This window comes from Eriocheir sinensis, chromosome 37 (genome assembly GCF_024679095.1).
Source record: "Eriocheir sinensis breed Jianghai 21 chromosome 37, ASM2467909v1, whole genome shotgun sequence".
In the NCBI taxonomy this organism is placed as follows: domain Eukaryota; kingdom Metazoa; phylum Arthropoda; class Malacostraca; order Decapoda; family Varunidae; genus Eriocheir; species Eriocheir sinensis.
Window position 1 is genome coordinate 7,953,268 of NC_066545.1, and position 22,001 is coordinate 7,975,268.

General features: G+C 42.6%; 1 protein-coding gene across 6 annotated transcripts in view; it reads left to right on the top strand.

Annotated features, from left to right (window-relative positions):
* LOC127008163 (serine-rich adhesin for platelets-like) overlaps positions 1-22,001 on the top strand; it is a 118,292-nt gene that overhangs the window by 90,646 nt on the left and 5,645 nt on the right. For 5 of the 6 annotated variants that reach the window (XM_050879845.1, XM_050879843.1, XM_050879844.1 and 2 more), the window contains 6 exons: positions 12,765-12,951; positions 17,578-17,705; positions 18,209-18,303; positions 18,729-18,925; positions 21,049-21,188; positions 21,811-21,934. In XM_050879845.1, coding sequence (XP_050735802.1) covers positions 12,765-12,951; positions 17,578-17,705; positions 18,209-18,303; positions 18,729-18,925; positions 21,049-21,188; positions 21,811-21,934 — 871 coding nt within the window. Of the gene's footprint in view, positions 1-9,624; positions 10,114-12,764; positions 12,952-17,577; positions 17,706-18,208; positions 18,304-18,728; positions 18,926-21,048; positions 21,189-21,810; positions 21,935-22,001 lie in introns of those variants that run through there. The other variant, XM_050879846.1, reaches the window with a different exon arrangement.

The following is a 22,001-nucleotide window of genomic DNA, read 5'->3' on the forward strand; positions in this document are numbered from 1 at the left end:
CTTTAATCTCGCGTGTTAACCTGAGCCCATGTCTGTTTGTTTACGTTGTTTACAGAGTCATACCTGTACTCTCTCTCTCTCTCTCTCTCTCTCTCTCTCTCTCTCTCTCTCTCTCTCTCTCTCTCTCTCTCGGGTTGGCATATGCACGTAAATTGTCTCGGACGACTGCCTTTGGTCACTGCGGTGTGTGTGTGTGTGTGTGTGTGTGTGTGTGTGTGGGTGGGGAGAGAGAGAGAGAGAGAGAGAGAGAGAGAGATTATCAGCAAATCACTACTACTACTACTACTACTACTACTACTACTACTACTACTACTACGACTACGACTACTACCTTTGCATTCCTCGTCGTAGGTGAAGGTAAAAGGTACGGATGGAAAGTTGCATCTTAGGCACGAAGTACTTTCTCCTCCCTCTCTTTCTTCCCTCCTCCCTCCCTTCTTTTCTTAACCAGTCCCTCCTTCCTCCCCTCTTCTTTCTTCCCTCCCTCCCCCTCCTCTCCTTAGCCAGTCCCTTTCTTCCTCCCTCTCTCCTTTTTTTAGTCAGTACCTTTCTTTCTTCCTCCCTCCCTCCCTCCCTCCCTCCCTCCATCCATTTCTTAGTCAATCTCTTTATGCCTCCCTCTCTCCCTCCCTCCCTTCCCCTCCTCCCTGTTATCTCACTGACCTAACACTTTCTCCACGACATACTGGTAAAGGCGTGATGACGGGGGTAAGATTAATATGAATCTCTCTCTCTCTCTCTCTCTCTCTCTCTCTCTCTCTCTCTCTCTCTCTCTCTCTCACACACACAAACATGGGGTCATACGGTAAACTTTTCATGTATTAAGAATTGAATAGTCACTGTGTGTGTGTGTGTGTGTGTGTGTGTGTGTGTGTGTGTGTGTGTGTGTGTGTGTGTGTGTGTGTGTGTGTGTGCCAAAACCTGGGGCTACTAAAGAGTGGTAAGATAAATGAGAAATGATGATGATGAGGAGGAGGAGGAGAAGGAGAAAGAACAAGAACAAGAAACAAGAAAAATAACGACAGTAGCAGAAACACATAACATAACAATAACAAAATAGAAAAGAGCAGCAAAAAAGGTGGAAGAAAAAATAAAAATAAATAAATAATGAAGAAGTAGAAGAAAGAAAAATAAGAAAAAAGTAAAGAGGAAGAGAAAGATAATAACAATAATAAGATGTTAAAGACAAAGGAGTTGAAGGAGAACATATGGAAAACGAAGAGGAAGGAAGAAAACGGTATTGGGTGGAGGGGGGGCGCTGGGCGTGGTAAGAAGAAAGGAGGAGGAGGAACGACCCTGACCAAGCATTATCTGGCTCCGTTATGCAGAGACAAACTTCCTCGTTGATGATGACGCTGAGGAACCTGCTGTTACTACCATTACCACCACTACTACTACTACAACAACTACAACTACTGCTACTACCACTACTACCATTACCACTACTACTACTATTACTACTACTACTACGACTACTACTACTAATGCTACTGTTGCTGCTGCTTCTACTGCTACTATAGTCTCTACCAATATACTTTCTGTACTTACAATTATTATGGCTTCTTCTGTCCTTCTCACTCTACTACTACTACTACAACTACTGTTCCTATCAATATTCTTACTGTACTTACAATTATTTAGGCTTCTTCTGTCCCTCACACTCTACCACTACTACTACTACTACTACCATCACCGTCATTAACCCTTCCAAAGACACAGCAAACTTACATAACCGAACACATCACCCTTCCTCCTCTTCCTCATTCCCCAGCTCCTCCTCCATCTTCTTCCTCCTGCCCTCCCTTCCTCCCCACCTCTCCCCTCGCCTCCAAATGCCTCCTGTCCCGTCCCGCCCGGAAGGCAAAGGTACGGTCTGTATGCCCCCCACACTTACCCCCCCCAAACCCCCTTCCATTCCATCCCCTTCCTCTACTCCCTGTACCCCATCCCCAGACGTCCCCTTCCTCCCCCCAATCCTCCCACGCCTAATTTTTCTCCCCGTTCTTCCTCCTCATCTTTCTTTACTCCTTCTCCCCGTCCCCTTCCTGGTCGTTCTTCCTCTTCCCTTGTTTGTTCTTTCTTTCTCTTTGTTTATTTTTTTCTCTCCTTCCTTTAGCGTACGTTTTCCCAACCATTCTTTTAATTAACATGTACTTCTGTTTATCTATTTATTTACTTGTGTGTGTATTATTCAACAACATCTATTACTGCTACGTCTGGCACCACTACTACTATTACTACTACTACTACTACTACTATCACGACCATAAATCTCATAGCCGACCGTTCACCTTTTTCTCTTTCGTTAACCGCAGACTATTTTTCCCCCACTGCTTCTTTTTCTCACTCCACTTGAGACGTTTTCGGAACTTTTTGTTTGATGATATTCCCCTTCCGAGGAGCCTTTTTTGCCCTTCTTTGTTCAGTCAATAGCACGTGTGTGTGTGTGTGTGTGTGTGTGTGTGTGTGTGTGTGTGTGTGTGTGTGTGTGTGTGTGTGTGTGTGTGTGTGTGCAGGCCGGAAGAGGGCGTGGCAGGCTCCTGTTGTTGGTGGTGCCATGTGTATGTATGTGTGTGTGTGTGTGTGTGTGTGTGTGTGAATAACAAGCAAACCGACGAAAATCCATGAATATTTACGTACTTTGCAATATAATCTACGCACATACATGCGCACATACACAGAAAAACCTGCACACATATTTACGTACATAATACATAACCAGTGGAACCCAACAAAATTATGCATGTACAAATGAGACAACCTGTGTGTGTGTGTGTGTGTGTGTGTGTGTGTGTGTGTGTGTGTGTGTGTGTGTGTGTGTGTGTGTGTGTGTGTGTCAAAACCTGGGGCTACTAAAGAGTGATAAAATAAATGAGAAATAAGAGGAGGAGGAGGAAGAGGAGGAGGAGGAGGAGGAGGAGGAGGAGGAGTAGGAGGAGGAGGAGGAAAAGGAGGAGGAGGAAATTTCAACAATGTCAGAGAAAAAAAAAATATTAAGTGGTTACATTTCCCAAAACAGCTTGCAGTAAAAACAAAGGAGAGAAAGAAGACAGATGTGCAAGCATTAGCTGAACACACTGCGCACATCGCCGATCTGAACCGCTACGTGTGCTTTATCTTTCTTCTCTTATTCATTCTTCACTATGGCTCAACACATATATACACGTAACATTCTTTACCTTTACCTTCCTTATTCTTTTATTTTTCTCGCACCTGCTTACAGAAAATCAAATAAGAGCGAACGGTAACTATGGTATTATTTGCGCATTCGTTGAAAAAGAATAACAAAAACGAAGCAAAGATAAAGAGAGAACGAAGAGAAGTCAGCCAATAAATAATGAAAAAAATAGGGAAACCATGTGAACCTAAATACAAAAAATAAAGAAAACGAGCAAGACAAAAAAAATAGTATGTTGTTATGATTCGATACCGTTTTTTTATTATTTGATTTACGTGTGAAATTTCTCAGCGTGGAAAGCGATAGAAAAACAAAACTATCACACACACACACACACACACACACACACACACACACACACACACACACACACACACACACAGGTGCACCCACGTCGTAATTCTCACCTGCTTTAACATAATTCCACATCTACACCTGCACCTTCACTCCACTTCACTCCTGTCACAATTTCCGCTTCCTTGTAAATTTTCTAAGTCACGAAAGCACCCCCAGTCAAGCCGGTCCGTTAGTCAATCAGTCAAGTCAGTCATCCAGTCTCCCCCCCCCCCCACCCCCCGTCATTATTTCCACTGCACATAATTATTTTCTAAGTCATTTAAACATCGGCAGTCACGTAGTCAATGTTAACCCATATCCTACTCTCTTCCTCCCTCAATCATCATTAGTAAGTCATCAGTCACGCTTATTAGCCAATCACTGCAACCCTCATTCGTTGCCACCATTCACAATCACTGTTTACAACCACCACAACAAACCACATCCCAGCCACTATAACCACGATTCATAACCATCACAACCACCATTATCACTGTAAACACCATACAACCTCTGTCAACACCACCAAACCACCACCATAACCATTGTAATCACCATTCATCACCATCACAACCTAAAGTAACACCACAAATCCAGTACAACCACCATTCACCACCACCACAACCAGTAACGACACCATGACCACAACCACCACAGCCACCATTGCCAGTAGCCCGGTAACACTAGCACCATAACAAACAACATCAATACCACCAAAACCCACCACCACAACCATCCAACACCGCAACCAAGACCACAACCCAACTCAACACCACAACCACTAACACCACAACCACCAACAGAACTTAACACCACAACCCAACACCACAACCACTAACACCACAATCACCAACAGAACCCAACACCACAACCACTAACACCACAACCACCAACAGAACTCAACACCACAACCACCAACATAACTCAACACCACAACCCAACACCACAACCACTAACACCACAACCACCAACAGAACTCAACACCACAACCCAACACCACAACCACTAACACCACAACCACCAACATAACTCAACACCACAACCCAACACCACAACCACTAACACCACAACCACCAACAGAACTCAACACCACAACCCAACACCACAACCACCAACACCACAACCACCAACAGAACCCAACACCACAATCGCCAACTAATTACCTTCAAGAGTTCTCAGAATGAAGTGTCGGGTACAAGTTTTTCGTCTTCCTCTTCTTTTTTTTTCTGCTTGCGTCTGCTTTTTATTGCACTATTTTTTTCTTATTCCAACTTTCTTTGACCCGGTTCTCCTAGTCTACCTTTGTACCTGTGTGGGTGTGTCCTCATGTACAGGTTTACATGTGTACGTCAATCTCACACACACACACACACACACACACACACACACACACACACACACACACACACACACACACACACACACACACACACAGAAGCAATATCCTTTAATTATAACCTCAAGCACTACCACCACCACCACAATCACAACTGTCCTTACCACAACTATCACCATCCAACTAACTTTAACCACAATTACGTTGATCCCTTTATATAATTCTAACCACCACTACCACAATTATTACTCTTCCCTTAACTGCATAGCGTATCCACAACCACACTCGTAGAGCCTCTTTTTTTATACCTTCACAATCACCACAATCCAGCCAACACCTTATTTCCACCATCGCTACCACTATCATCACCATTACCACCCTCATCACCCCTATTACCCCCACCACCACCACCTTCAGTCTCAACACTTACCAGCTGCCACCCAAAATCTTCCTGCCAGTCAAACAATCGTTACCAGTTACAGTTACCACTACTACAACCACCACCACCACCACTACCACCACCATCGCTTTCTCCAAACACCATCAGTTGATATTCATAGTGTTTTCTAAAGCCAACGATCAAATGTACAAGACAATCAGTCAATCAGTTAGTCAGTCCTTCATCTAACGTGTCAGTCAACCTCAAATCAGTCAGACTGCATGTCCCATCTCCGTCAGTTAATCTATTCAGCCATTCCGCTCACACCCAGCCGCCAGTCATCCAGAACGCTATTCCCTAAATCAGTCACCCAGTCAGTCCGTTAGTCAGCCAGTCAGTCAGTCAGCTAAGATCCAGTCAGGTAATATCTAGTGAGTAATATAGCAATCACCTCTCAATCAAAGTCATTTAGCCAGTCAGTCAGTTAGTACGTACCCAGTCACCCAGCCAGTCAGTTATTATCCAGTTATTCAATAAACCCATAAACCCAGCCACAAAGAGAAACAATTCAGCCAGTTATGAAGCCATTTAGCCAGTCGGTCAGTCAACACAGTCAGTCAATTAGTAAACCCGTTATCTTAGACCTATACCATTCAGTCAGTCAGTCAGAGCCATTCAGCCAGTTACTCAGCCAGTCAGTCAAATCAGTCAGTCAGTCACTCAGTAAACCCGTTATTTCAGCTACTAAACCGATCAAAGCCATTCAGCCGCTCAGTTCACTCTGCCATCATCATCATAATCATCATCACACCATCATCAGACCACCTCATCTTCCTCGTCCTCATCCTCCACCTGCTTTGCCCTATACACCACCACTCGGGGGGGCAAGACTTATCTCCTCCATGCCCGTTATCCCTGGAGGAGGAGGAGGAGGAGGAGGAGGAGGAGGCGGGGTCAACACTCGCGTACAAACTAGTGAGGAAGGAGGCGCCGGAGGGGAAGGTAAACGCTGTGCCCTGAGGAGGAGGAGGAGGAGGAGGAGGAGGAGGAGGTTTACTGTTGGTTCTGCGCCCTAGGTTGGGTATTCAGTTCGTCTTCTGCGTTGGGTGGTGATACAAGTTGTGGTGGTGAAGGTGGTGGTGACAGTGGTGGTGGTGACAGTGGTGATGATGGGGACTGTAGTGGTGATGATAATGTAGAAATGAGGTGTATACTTTATAGTGATGTGATAGTGAATGCGACGTTTGAAGTGATGATGATGATGATGATGACGACAGTGATGTAGTGTTGAAGATGGTGATAATGATGATGATGGTGATGTTGGTAAATGTGATGGCAGTGATAGTGTTGTTGTTTATAATGATGATGATGATAATGGTATAACTATCTTCATAATAATAATAATAATAATAATAATAATAATAATAATAATAATAATAATAAAGGAAAAACAATGAAAAAAAGTGACAAAACAAAACAACAATAATAAGCAGAAAAAAAGTATTCCAACCAAAAAATAACACACACACACACACACACACACACACACACACACACACACACACACACACACACACACGCACACACAACCCCCCCCCACACACACGCACCCGGACAGGTAATAACGACAGCAGGTGGTTAAGTAAAGGTAACGTGACATGCAAGCTGATTAGAAGCAAGTGGAATGAGGTGGAGTGGAGTGGAATGGGAGTGGCAGTGATGGATGGATGTAGGCTACGTACGAGGAAGGATGAGCAGGGGTGTAATAATTATTCTGGCTGGTGTGGCACTGGGGTGAGGTGGAGACAAAGTGGATCTGATGCATATACTATGAAATGAATGAAATGGCAGTGGAAGGCGGTGGAGGCAGTGGATGCAATGTACTATGGATGGCATGGCAGCGGAATGAGGTAGATTTCTTTTTTACAACAAAGGAGACGGCTCAAGGGCAACAAAAAGAGTGAAAAAAAAGACCGCTACTCGCCGCTCCCATAATAAATAACAGAAAAATATAGCCAAAAGAGAGATAGAGTGGATATAATAATGGAAGGAATGGCCGTGGAATGAGGTGGAGACAGAGTGGATGTGAGCTAGGTACCATGAACTGAAAGGCAGGTGAATGAGGGGGCTGCAGGGTGGAGGCAATGTAGCGCACCTGGAGTTAATGAGCTCTGAGTAAAGGTGCAAAGTGGGACGCGTAAGTTGCTAGGTTAAATCACACACCCACCCACACACCCACACCCATAAAGAAGAAAAACTGATGTAGGTTAATGAAGTGGGCAAAGTTACAATGAGTTTTAGACACTTTATCAAGAAATGTAAAGAATGATGATTAATATTTTTTAATTATTAAGTCTGAGAAAACCTTATGGTAACAAAGTATTAGATCCTTTAGAAGTATATGATAGAATGTATACATATATTAGGATGGAGTTGGAAAGCAGACAGGTAGAAAGACACGAATTTACAAAGACATACGGATTTTAACGTCCATCCATGCAAATATACACTATGCATTAGATATACAGTGAATCAGATGGATATGATAGATATAAATAGATATACAAATACAGATAGACAGACAGGCATATAAATACGTAGATGCAGGCACATATAGATAAACAAATAAATAAATAGACAGATAGACAGACAGATAGATACATGAAGATAGAAAGGGGGAGAGAGAGAATCATACCCTGTGGGAAGAAGCTGCAACAGGCGACAATTAACTGTGTTACACTGCAGGGTACTTCTCTCTCTCTCTCTCTCTCTCTCTCTCTCTCTCTCTCTCTCTCTCTCTCTCTCTCTCGGCGAGGTGAAACTGGGAGGCGAAAGCAGTTAATTGTTAAGAGACGATATTAAAGTTCACATGTAAAAAAAAACATGATGGAGAGTAGGAGGGCGAGGAGGAGGAGGAGGAAGAGGAGGAGGAGGAGGAGGAGGTAGGGGACAGATGGAAGAAAGAGGGTTAACGGTATAGGAAAAAAAAAATAATAAAAGCGGAGAAACAAGAGGTAAATATTGACGTGAAAGAGGAGGAGAAGGAGGAGGAGGAGGAAGAGAAAACAAATAAATAGAGGAAGAAGCGGAAGAGGAAGAGGAAAAAGAGGAGGAGGGGGAAGGAAAGAAGATAAACACAGTCTTTCAAAATAATAACAATGATAAAAAAATCCTGAGAGGGAGATGTAAATAAAAGAAGGAGGAAGAAGAGGAGGAGGAAAGGAAGGAGGGAGAGATGAGGGAGGGAGCGAGGGAGAAAATAGCTGTAGGCAGAAACGGGAGATAGGTGAGATGGGGGGAGGGGGGGAGGAGGGGAGGAGAGAAGGGAAGAAATGGGTGCTATATAATTGGAGAAATAACAAAGATGGAGGAAGAGGAGGAGGAGGAGGAGGAGGAGGAGGAGGAGGAGGGAGAGAGGGCATAATAAAAGGAGAGAGAGAGAGAGAGAGAGAGAGAGAGAGAGAGAGAGAGAGAGAGAGAGAGAGAGAGAGAGAGAGAGAGAGAGAGAGAGAGAGAGAGAGAGAGAGAGAGAGAGAGAGAGAGGAAAGTTAGAAATAAAAAAATATATATAATTCTGCACTCAACTACTACTTCGCCTTGAATCACTTCCCGTAAGCTATTAAATCCCTTGCTAATTGACACTTTATGGGAGCGGGGAGATAAGGAGGAGGAGGAGGAGGAGGAGGAGGAGGAGGAGGGTGATAGAGTTTTATAGAGGGTGAAGAGAGATGAAGTGAGATAATACATACTTGAGAGAGAGAGAGAGAGAGAGAGAGAGAGAGAGAGAGAGAGAGAGAGAGAGAGAGAGAGAGAGAGAGAGAGAGAGAGAGAGAGAGAGAGGTTGACTAAAAAAAGAATCGAACCGTAAGCCAAACCAGTTTCGAGACCGTAAGTGAACCAGTGACCAGCTAGACATACGCATCTCCTCCTCCTCCTCCTCCTCCTCCTTCCCCTCCTCCTCCTTCTCCTCCTCCTCCTCCTTCTCCTCCTCCTCCTGTAAATAAAGTCGGAGATAAAATGCGAGTCAGCAGGAGTAGAATTTCAACTGTTGGATAGAGTTGAAAAAAAAAAAAAAAAAAACCCTATTTGTATAACTGGTTCGATAAAGTTCCCAGAGGTCGTGTGTGTGTGTGTGTGTGTGTGTGTGTGTGTGTGAGAGGGGGAGAGAGAGCAAAATACGGTTAAAAATAAATAATGATAATAGTAGTAGTAGTAGTCGTAGTAGTAGTAGTAGTAGTAGTAGTAGTAATAAAAATAAAAATAAATAATAATAATAAAAATAATAATAATAATAATAATAATAATAATAATAATAATAATAATAATAATAATAATAATAATAATAATAATAGCAATACCACCCTCAACACATTATCATCAATTTAGACTGTCAGTAAATGAATAGAAAGCAAACGTTGAGAGAACAAGGGAAAAAAAAACAACCAGACTAAATGAACTAAAAAGGCAAAGAAAAAAAAAATGAAGGATAAAAGCGAAAATGAAGCAAAAGAAGGAGGAAGAGGAGGACGAATGAGGCGGCGTTGAAGTGAGCAGAAAAGAAGAAAAAATTATTTAGCTAAGACTGACTGAACACAAATGAAACTGTTGAAAGCAAAAAAAGAACGAAAGGAAAACATAATTGAAAGAAACACCGTCGAGAAGAGAAAAAAATAAGGGCGAAGAACACAAAAAGCAAAAGAAGTTAGATAAAAAGAAGTAAAAGTTGAAAAAGAAAGAAAAAAATAAAAGCAAACCAACCACACGAGACAAACAACTACAACAACGACAACAACAGCACCCAATCATGAAGTTCAAAGACTACTGCCGCATCATCATGTACCTGCCCGCCGAGGAGGTCAGGATAACGAAGCGGGTCAAGCGGCGGTGAGTATGAGGTCAAAGGTCACGCGAGGTCAGGCCAGGTGACGTGAGTTGGTTAGGTGAGGTTAGGATACGGTAAGGTAAGTTAGGGTGCAGGGTAGGATAGGGTAGGATAGGTTTGGGTAAAGTAGGATAGGTTATGTTAGGTTAGGGTTGGGTAGGGTGGGGTAGGGTAGGATAGGTTAGGTTAGGTTAGGTTAAGTTAGGGTTGGGTAGGGTAGGGTAGGATAGGGTAAGGTAAGTTAGGTTAGGTTAGGTTAGATTAGGGTTGGGTAGGGTAGGGTAGGGTAGGGTAGGGTTGGGTAGGTTAGGTTAGGTTAGGTTAGGTCAGGTTAGGTCAGGTTAGGGTAGGGTTGGGTAGGGTAGGGTAGGTTAGGTTAGGTTAGGTCAGGTTAGGTCAGGTCAGGGTAGGGTAGGGTTAGGTAGGGTAGGGCAGTGTAGTGTAGGGTAGAGTAGGGTAAAGTAGTGTAAGAGAGGTTACCGTTGGCTGGTATGGTAGGTTAGGGTAGAGGTGGGTAAGTAGGATATGATAGGGTAGGGAGGGTAGGGAATGGTAGGGGAGAATGCGGTTTGATTTCTTAAGGTAAGGTTGAATAAGATTGGTTAGGCTGGCGTAAGTTAGGTTAGGTTAGGTTAGGTCTGAATAGGTTTGGTTAGGATAGGTTTGGTTATATTTAATTGTTTAGAGAAGTTATATTAGATTAAGTTAGGTTTAAGTTGTCATTGGTGGTGGTAGAGTGTGGGAGAAAGATAGATAAAGAGAAAGAGAGAGGGAGTGAGGGAGAGGAAGGGAGGGGGAGAAAGAGAGAGGGAGAGAAGGAAGAAGACGTGATGGGAAAATGAACTGAAGACCAAGGAATAACAGCCGGAGGATTAGGAGGAGGAGGAAGCGAGGGGGCTGAAGGATGACTCTGCACCAGGAGTATTTGACGGAACAACATGCCGGGAGGAGGAGGAGGAGGAGGAAGAGAAGGCGAGGAATGAGGAAGGAGAAAGAAATGGAAACTCATGTACATAAACGGACCCAGACAGAAACCCAGCGGGACACACACACACACACACACACACACACACACACACACACACACACATTACCCAGGCTGTTGATCTCTTTGTCGCCTCATCTTCCACCTGACGCAGAAACCACACACACACACACACACACACACACACACACCTTTACAAAACCCATAAAAAGGTATAGTAATGTGAATAAAATGCGGTAGTAATCTTCTCCTATTCCCCCCCCCCCCCGCTCCTTCCATTCCTTTTTTTTTTTATAGTTTACGACTTCAAAATATGCGAGTCTGATTTTCTGTTTGGGATTATAACTGTTGGTCTGTCTGTCTGTATGTTTGTCTGTCCATCTTACATCTGTCACTTCCGGGTCCTCTCTGTCATATGCAATTCCAGTCGTAAATAAATGATAATGATAAAATGATATAATATAATGTGTGGTATGTGTTTTTGTTATCATTTACTAACTGTTTATTTACTTTTTGCTGTACCTATGTTTAAATTGAGGAAAAGAACCACAGAGGAATTTGAAGAGGAGGAGGAGGAAATGGACAAACAGGAAGGAAGAAAGACTATTTGAAGGATGATGGGGGAAAGGCTGAGTGGAAGAAGAGGAGGAGAGGAGGAGGAGGAGGAAGTGGAGAAACAGGAAGGAAGGAAGGAAGGAAGAATGACTATTAGATGGACGAAAGGGGAATGGCTGACAGAGTGGTAGAGGAGGAGGAAGAGGAGGAGGAGGAGGAGGAGGAGGAGAAGCAATACTCCCACGATACATTGAACCATCACCGTCACACATAACTAAACGTCTCTCTCTCTCTCTCTCTCTCTCTCTCTCTCTCTCTCTCTCTCTCTCTCTCTCTCTCTGCATATATATTTTACTTACTAAGCACTTCTGCAAACGCCTCGAGAAAAGAAAGCATGCCCTGTGACTATAATAAGAGAAACAAGAAGAAAGTGAAGACAAGTAAAAACAAAAAAGTTAATCACAAGCAAACGAGAAGAATAAATAAGAAAATGAATTAGTGAAGACATATAAAGCTACTAGTAAACAAAGACATCAAACCACACACCCATTTTTTCCCACTTAGCACAGTGTACAGATGCTGCAGGAGGAGGAGGAGGAGGAGAAGCAGGTGGAGGAAGAGGATGCGGGCTATCTGTGATGACGATGCTTAACTTAATTTCACATCGAGGAAAGGGAGGAGGAGGAGGAGGAGGAGGAGGAGGAGGAGGATGCGGTCTATCTGTGATGACGATACTAACTTAATTTCCCATTGAGGAAAGGGAGGAGGAGGAGGAGGAGGAGGAGGATGCGGTCTATCTGTGATGACGATGCTAACTTAATTTCCCATTAAGGAAGAGAAAGAGGGGCAGAAGGCGGAGGAGGAGGAAGAGGAGGAGGAGGGAAAAACATTAGATGAGAGCAGGATAATGATAATGATGATGATTATGAGGAGGAGAAGGAGGAGGAGAAGGTGGTGGAGTCTTGGGTGAAAGAAGAGAACGAGGAAAAAAACTAAACTAAACACAAAATTATAAATAGCAAAAATAAAATAAAGAAATAATTACATAACTAAGGTAAATAAAAAAAAATACTAAATAAAAATGTAACCCCATCTTTCTTTTTCTCCCTTCAGCGTGGAGGACGAGGTGGAGCTGCGGGTATCGGAGGACGAGGGGGCGGTGGAGGTGGAGGACGCCTCGACCCAGCCTGCCCCACACCTGCGGCCCCCTATGTTCAACCCAGAAGACTACGCCCTGGGGTTGACCAAGTACTCCCGCATGTCCAATCTGTACGCTACCGAGGTCCCGAGAGAGAGGAAGGTGAGTGAGCGAGTGAGTGAGTAGACTGGTTGGCAAGTTGGTTAGTTTGTGAAGTAGTGTGAGTGAGTTAGTAGTGAGTTTTTTGTTAGTTAGGTTAAGTTTCGTTAGGTAAGTGAGTGAGGTAAATGAGTGAGTTAGTGAGCGGATTGGTTGATTAGTTTATTAGATAAGCGAGTTAGTTTGATTAGTTAGGTTAGGTTAGGTTAGGTTAGGTTTAGGTTAGGTTAGGTTAGGTTAGGTTTAGGTTTAGGTTAGGTTAGGTTAGGTTTAGGTTTAGGTTAGGTTAGGTAAGTGAGTGAGTGTGTGTTAGATGAGTGAGCGAGTAAGAGGGGTTAGGGTGGGATAAGGAAACAGGAAGGGGGTGCTGTGTGTGCATTGGTGATAGTGTGTGAAGAGAGTGAAGGTTGAATGAACGAGTGAGTGATTGTAGGAGAGTTGGGGGTGATGGGGTGAAGGGAATGGTATGGTGGTGGATGTATGGTGGATATATGGTGGGTGCAAGTGGTTGAGAGCTGGCAAAATTAATGGACGTGTAAGGAAGGGATTTATTGGGTAATGATGGTTGCTATTAATTAATGAGAGGAAAGGGAGTGTGCAAGACCAAATGGGTGAGGGGATGAGTGAGAATGGGGAAAATTCCTTGGATAGTCAATAGTAGCATTTTGGTGGATAGTCGTAGTGGTAGCGGTGAGGGAGAGGTGTGAGGGAAAGGTTGTGACGAAATGCTGTGTCTTGGCCGGGATGGGAGGCGAGGGAGCGGAACGGTGAATAATGATAGTGAATAATGGTGGTAATGATGGTGATGGTGAGGGTTGTGATCGTGAGGAAATGTAGTGGTTTTGAGGCAATGGTGGTGTTGTGGTAAGGTGAACGGCGCTGGTGATGTGTGAAGTATAGAGGTAGCGTGACAAAAAGAGGTGAAGGAGAAGGAGGAAGGGGGAAGGAGGAGGAGGAGGAGGAGGAAAAAGTGCAGGTGAGAGGGAAGCATGAAACCACTAGAATGGACAATGTAAAGAAAGGATAAAATAAGAAAGTCAAGCGTCCTATCTTATCACAGAACACTTTTACACTGCCTTCGTAGAAAACGGTTTTATATATGGCCAACCCTAACATATGTATTAGGGAGTCCTATAATTTGGCGCAGTTTCACTAATTATATAGAACACAGTAGGAGACTATGGAAACAGAATTATGAAACAAACCCTAAACTAACATTTCTACCAGTATTTAAATTTAACTACAGATTAAGAAACGTTATCGAAAAATATTCGTAAAAAACTATATATTAAGAAACGAGTTTATATATCCGGTATCAACGTCCCCCACTAACAAAGGAATAATTAACATTCAGACGAATCAGATATTTTAAGATAGTGCCGAAGTAAATAGCCAGTTTGCCTTGACTTTTGAAATGTCGGTTTTAAATAAAAGTGGAACAATGAGACGATGAGTAAATAATTCACCTTTGAAATTTATACAAATCAGGGCACTATTCTCTCTCTCTCTCTCTCTCTCTCTCTCTCTCACACACACACACATTTTTTTTTTTTTGCCTCATGTCACCTCGACATAATCATACATACCTACATCAAAACATACATACAAAAAATACATAAAACATCTCCCAACTGCCCTATTTGTACTTATTAAATTAAACAATATTAACCATCCGTTGTCTAAATATCCCAGGTACCCTTAAGTCTGCAGTATCTCTAATCAATGCAGTTTGTGATATACGAACTCAACCATGGCGAAAAATAGCTCAGCATCAGTTATAATAATTGTAGTAACACCACCTAATGCTCAAGGGCTAATGGTACGGAGATGAGCACCAAGGCCATGCGCTCTAGTCTATGCTCCCTCAAAGAAAATGAGTAAACTCACCCGAATAGTAACCCAAGTTCTTCTTAAATAGTAATTTTGACGAACAGTAACCTAGCTTTCCCTTAAATGGTGACCTAGGCCTCTTAAATGGTAACCTAGCCCTCCATAAATGGTAATCTAACCTCCGTATAATTATGATAGCCTAGTCTTCTCAAATAGTAGCCCTCTGGAAATCTAGAAACCCTTATATTAAGATAGCCTAGCTCATAATAAATATAGAATCAAAACCTAACCCATCCCCTTCTCATACAGTAACCAATCCTCCTTTAAATGATAACCTACCCCCTTTATAAATAGTAACCTAACCCCCTTTCTAATGGTAGCCTAACATCCCCCAAATGAAAAACTAGACCCATTGAATGAAAATTTTCTCCTATTTAACTGTTGAATGGTAACCCTTGAATGGTAACCTAGCCCCCCCTTTGTGGGTAAACTGACCTCTGGTAACCTCATCCCCCTTAAATAGGAAACTGCCCCCTTAAACGGTAACCTAGTCCCTTTTCGAAGAGTAGCCTAGTCTTCCCCAAACAGTAACCTAGCCCCTTTTAAATGATAACCAAGCCCCCTCTAATGGTAGCCTATCCCCCTATGTCCAAGCAATGTATATAACAGCATGTATATAAGAGAATGCATACTAATAGTGACAATAACTCACCATGTGCCGCCGTTAGCAAGGAACCCTCAACGTCCTCCTCTATTCCCTACTTCATTTGTCTTCCTGTCCAGCTTTATCACTTTCCCGCACGCCTTCACCACTTTCCTCCATTCCTCCACAACCACGTGCCAAGGTAGTCTTGTCGAGTCACGCTAAATAACAACCACAGAGTAAAATAACAGCGGCGCCTTCCTGCGCGACCCGCCCCCCGTGACACAACACTCGCTGTCCGATTCCTCTGAGATGTTTCCGTCTGAATAACTGCCATCAGCGTTAGATTGTTTGTAATGGTTGCTCAGGAGATGATAGTGATTTTTGATGATGTGCCGTACGTTGTTCTTTGCTTCTCAAGGTATGTTATTACTTGTGGCCTCGTCAGTGGTTTCAGCTGACGACCATACGTGTTTTCAAATTTGGCCAATCGTTTTAACTGGCATGTTGGTTTTTATAATACTGACTTTGTTTATGTATTTTCAAGATCTTCATGAAGTAAGTGCTGTTATTTCTTGAGATTTTGGTTCTGTGTTCAAAGAGGAAGACGAGGGTTTCGGACGCAGCAGGCCAGGCCACCACGGACACAGGAGGCGTGACATGACACTACGAATTGCACGCTTTACCGATGATATAACGGTCATAACATGTGCATTTTTCGCATCAAGTAAAAGCCTGCACCTCTCCTGATTGCGTGTCCTCATATTTTCTAAGATAATGTTCGGGAACAGTGTTGAGTCTTTGACCACTGTTATTTTACCCGAGCCGGTCCTGCATCAGTTCTTGCCTTGAGCCTTGCAGAATGTTGATGCAGTAACTCCTGAATCCATAAAGCGTGAGATACTCGATGATATTCACTTTCTTCCTACAATACTTGCGTCATGTGGCCAACCATGAAAGTAGGCTACGTGTCTGCTTGCTTGCGTTTGCCAACACACGGCGAAGAGAAGCCTGCATTCTTTACCTAGCTGTTCTGAAGTATTGAAACTGTTAAGAATATATAGTTTTCTTTTCTTCAATTCTTTCATCCGGTAGCAGGAGTGGGATTGCTTTTGTTTAAGAATATGATCTTGGTCCATCATAATCATCTGTTTTGTTTCATGTAGCCTGCACAAATTATGAGAAACAAACAACAACAAAACAAACAAACTCATAGCAAAACAGCATCCTACTACCAATACGAAAGCTGACCATTGGAATATACAGGATAAACATGTTACTTATAAAACAACTCAACCAGTTATGAGGAAAAAAATCATAATTCAAACAAATTGCTTCAGCGTTACACAGTCTTCGTGGGTTACAAATTGTTGTGATCTGTGTTCTCTACTATTACTTCGTTTAGCTCATTGTTGCTTATCAGAACGCACATCCTTGACATACATACATTACCAAAAACAACTTGTGAACAAAAGCAGTGAAACCAGTCACATCAGCAAAACCAGTTTATTTATTCATTTATATTCATGTTTGTTTTTATTCATTGTTATCAGAGGAAATGTCAACCTTTTTTTTTTTTGCGACTTCGCCTATAGCGCCGGTAGGCTTTCTTCAGGGGCCTGGTGGTTGGCCCGAGCCCGTCATGGCGCAGGCAATTTTTATAGTAGCGCCGTTTATGCTTGGCTCATGCTGCTCCCCCGGAACTCATTCTTGATTCACTTGGACGGTTTCTTCAAGAGTCCGGGTTGATGGGTGGTCTTCAGGACAGCATGTGGGTAGTCTTAGGCCACTTGGCGGTGACTGAAAAATCCCAGGTGATAGCGGGCGGATTCGAACCAACGTCGTCTATGGCGTGGTGAATGCGGGGCCCGCACGCTAACCACTCAGCCACCGCCTACCCACAATAACCATTAAAAAGCATAGATGAGGAAATAATATATTCGTAGTTCCTTGGAAAATTTGGAGTCACTAATAACCAAACCTAAATAAAAAAAACTCTTCTCAACAACAACAACAACAGCAGCAGCAATAACAAATCAATAAATATGTTCGTAAGTCACTAAATATAACAAGACTCACCATTAATTAGCCAGCCACGTTTACAACACTCTATACATCAATCCCACATTCATCAATTTATTATTTCTCTTGGTCAGGGCCGAGGACGGGAGAAGGAGAAGGGCGTGGGCCGAGACCTTCCCCAGGAGATGTCCCTCAAACAGTTCAGTTCCCTGCCGGAGCTGCTGAGGAAGTTACGTGAGGACCTGAAGATGTCTTACCTCAGGTGTGTATAATCAATTACAGGTGATGATTAGGCACTGAAGGTACGTGTCGGTAATATCAAAAGTTTGACTGGTATTAAATTGCATTCTAAAGGCTTTGAATATTAATTTATTGGTGTAACACTATGATGGGTATTCAAGATCATGCCAGAAATATGTAGTTCTGTCTAAAAGTTCTTCCACCTCCTTTCTCTTATTTCTCCATATTTATTTGAGGACTATCCCCTCGTAAATCCCTCCTTCTTCTGCAATGTGCTTAGAAAGATAGATGTGTGAGAAAATGAGAGATGCTTTAGCACCCTGCTTTAGTTTATGTGCTTCTACTTTGTATAAATTTAATAATAATGGTTTGTATGGTTAATATTCAAAGGGATGAACAGGATCAATTTCTAAGAAAGGGAGAGAATATTTAATAGGAAGAATGATTATTTTACTTTGATTTTTGAAAGTCATGGTAGTGGTCTCTTCCACCTCCTCACCGCTCCTTCCCTCCCTCCCTTCACAGCTTCGTCAAGGAGTTGGTGCGTGACCCCCACGATGGCGTGAGTCTTCTGCTGGACGTGCTGAAGATGGTCCAGTTGGCACAGACAGACCTGAACGGTGAGTGTGTGCGTGCGTGCGTATGGGTGCGTGTGTGTGTATGTGTGGGGGAGTGAAGAAGGTGTAAATGATGGAAATTATAACTGCTACTAAATGGTATAATGTATGGAGAGGAGGAAGAAGGTAAAAAAAAAAAAAGATAATTGATAACTCGTATAAAAGTATGACAACGAAGGCGAAAAAATAATAATGTCAACTTTTAATTAGTAGAAATCTTTAGCATTCAATTATTCACTTTTATGACCAAAACTCAGTGTCTCTATACCTACAAAAGGAACTACAACTAATTTTACTTATATAATTACTACTATCTATTCAACTAGAAAAAAAAAAATACAATAGCATCACAAAAACCATCTCGTCTCCTCTTACAACCACTACCGCCACCTTCTTTCACCACCACCTCTCATCATCACCACCACCAGGGTCAGGTAGCAGCAGGGAGCAGCAGGCTGCCCTTCGCCGAGCCCTGGTGGACGAACACGAGGCGCTGGGCTGCATCCGCCACTGCCTGCGCTGCCCCGAGGCCGCCCCCCGCCTCGCCCACTACCCACCCGGCCTCTACACCCTCGCCGTGGCCACCATGAGCAACCTGGCCAGGAGCAGAACCTTGGCGCTGCAGGTGAGTGAAGTAATTAAGAAAAGGTGATAAGCTAGAGGTAGAGACATGAATAAAGAGTGATTACAAGGTTGTCTTTTAACTTGGCCAGGAATGAAAACTTTGCCATTATAGGTGAGGGGCGTGATAAAGAAAATGATAAACTAAAGAAAAAGTTGAGTGGCGTAATATAGACGTGAAACTAATAAACTGGAGTTAAGGAGAGATGAATACAGAGGCAGATTTCGAGGTTGTTTTTGTTACATTTAAAGATTGATAAAGCTTAGTGTTTATTTTTTGTCTTTTTTTTCACTTTTTAATCTGCTTCCGTTGCTATAAAAAATGATTATTGGCCCCATGGTGACCGTCATTATTAAGGTAAAATGAGAGCGAGAAAAAAAATGAAGACAGTCTCCTGTCGTCTCGGTTATGCTATTTTAAGGCTAATAAAGAAAAGCCTTGGTCCGTCAGGTGTGTGAGGTGGAAGGAGAGAACAGAGAATATACTGGAGGGAAACAGATCAACAGAGGAGAGAGAAAAATTTCGTGGTCAACACTAATTTTCAGATCAGTGAAGTAGAACCTTATCACTTCAGGCGAGTGTGGGAAAGGAAAGAAAATCAATTAAAGGAAAGAAAGAAAAAATGTCATTGTCACCAACCACCCATCTTTCTTTTTACCTCCTTTCTACGGCTTAAACTTTTTTTCTTCTCGAGAGGAAAACTAAAACACCGATCGAATTAAATTTTCTCAGGTTATTATATTATGGAATCTTCCTTTGTCTTCTAATACCTATGAATAGTATCGAGTGGTGGGCATTCTTTATATAGTATTTAATTGTGTGTTCCTGGCCTCTCCTTTACTGCACAGAAAAGAAAGATTGATTTTAACTTTGTCTCATCCCGTGTGCTCTTGATGGTGAACAGGAGAATGGCAATAAAGAAGAGGAAAGTAAGATAAAGATAGATGAGGAAGAGAAATTTTCTTGTCGTCTGTACGACTCCTCAAGATAGTATATATAGTTTTCATTTTACATTTCGCGTGCCCTCATTTATCTATATTTTCCTCATCCTCACGAACACTTAAGAGGAAACCTGCAAATCTTCACAATCCGACGACGTTTAGCTGTGTCCATGCTCTACATTCCCCCAAAATCACGCATTTCAGTTCTTCTAAAAAAAAATCTGCTTTCTCCATTGCCACACTTTTTGACGAGATTTCCACCTCAAGTAGAAAAAAATTGCTACTCTACATCCACTTTTTTTTTTTAGAGAAAAAGATAATTCTACATGCACCGCCATTACAGTATTATAACATTTACCTCCCCGGAACTACACTAAAAAAAAAAAAAAAAGCTTCAACGCCACCACCGCTATTCCGTGACAAAACTACACCTTCGCGAATCCACGTGCACGCAGCTGTCTCACACACACACACACACACACACACACACTGACTCAACATACCTCTTCTCCACCTCCCCCCTTCCTCTTACCTCCCCCTTCCCCCTCACCTCCCTCCCTCACTCATTCTCCCCAATCGCTGCCTTTAGCCGCCCAGAAAACTAGAGAGCATTTTCCTTTCATCTGCCCAGCATCCAAATCTTTATCTCACTTCGTCACGGCATCTCAGCCGTATCATCGTCACCACCACCAACACCACCACCGTCATCACCACAAAGACCACCAGAACGTTTTAACACTCCACTTCCTCACCACTGTTACCATCTCACATCATCACCCCCTTACTCATTCCCTTCCCCTCCCTTCCTTTCCCTCCCAGTGTTAAGTTTCTGCTATCTTTCTCTTTCTCAGCATCCCTTTTACCACATCACAAATCTTCTCTCTCTTCATCATCTTCCTCCTTCCTTTCCTTTTCCTCGATAATCTCCTCCCGTCTTCCTTTTCCTTACCCCTTTGACTCGTTTCCCTCATCTTCCGTCTCCCCCTCCTCCTCATCATATTATTCATCATTATTCCTACTCTTTATCTTTAACGATTTTCTTCTTCTTCCTCCTTCTCTTCCACCTCATTATTATCGCTACTCATTTTCATTTTTTAACGCATCCCCTCCTCTTCCACATTCCTTAATTCATCTCCCCTTTTTCTTTTCTTCCTCCTCCTCATCCCGTTACCTTCTCCTCCCCAGCTCTTGACCAAGGCCTGCATGACCTCCCCCGAGGGCCACAGGCAGGTAGTGGAGGCGCTGGCAACACTGCGACTTCGTTTCGCTGAGCCTGTCAAGTGCAAGTTTTTGGTATCCATGATGCTGTCCCACCCACACCCCAGGTAGGGAAGCGCCCAGGTAGCACTAAGATTAAGGTAATGTAAAAGCCCAGATGAGGTAACGTTGATTTCCAAGGTAAGAAAGGTGCTTTTGTAATGTAAGGGGACACAGTACCTAAGTTAATTTCTCAGATAATATTACAACGCAACACTTACTACTACAACTATATAATCTTGCTCATAGTTCATATTTACTTTTTATTAGCGACCCTCAGTTTTGAAAATAAATTATGTGCAGTAAGTTTGAAACAAAAGTGTTAGGTAATGTATTTTTACCTTTTTATTTCTCTCTATTTATGTGTCCTTGATTGATCGGATATCCCAGTTAGTCAATCAATCAATCAGTCAATCAATCAATGTTCATGGCTCTTTGTATACAGCAATCAATAAGAAAAAAAGAAGAAAATAAAAGCCTTTTATACAATTTTATGAAAACAGCGATTTTTTTTTACTCTGTTTTACTCTTGAGCTGCTTACGCTGTTAAATAAAACAAAAATAAATAAATAAGCAGATTAATAAATAAATAAATTGATAAACAAATAAATACATAAGTAATATATACATCTGATTCTTCTTCCATTTTGAATTATACAGCCTTTTATCACCTGTCCTTCCCCTCCCCAGCTTCCAGGTGTGGGGACTGAGGTTCGTCAACGCCCTCCTCGCCTCCACCACCAGCCTGAGGGAGCGAGTTTACCTGCAGGAGGAGCTGACGGAGGCTGGCTTCGACCCGACGGCGCTGAAGAAGGTTGGAAGACTTGATCCTTACCTGCATTTTTCTTTTATTCTCATTCTTTTAAATTTTTCTTTTTTTT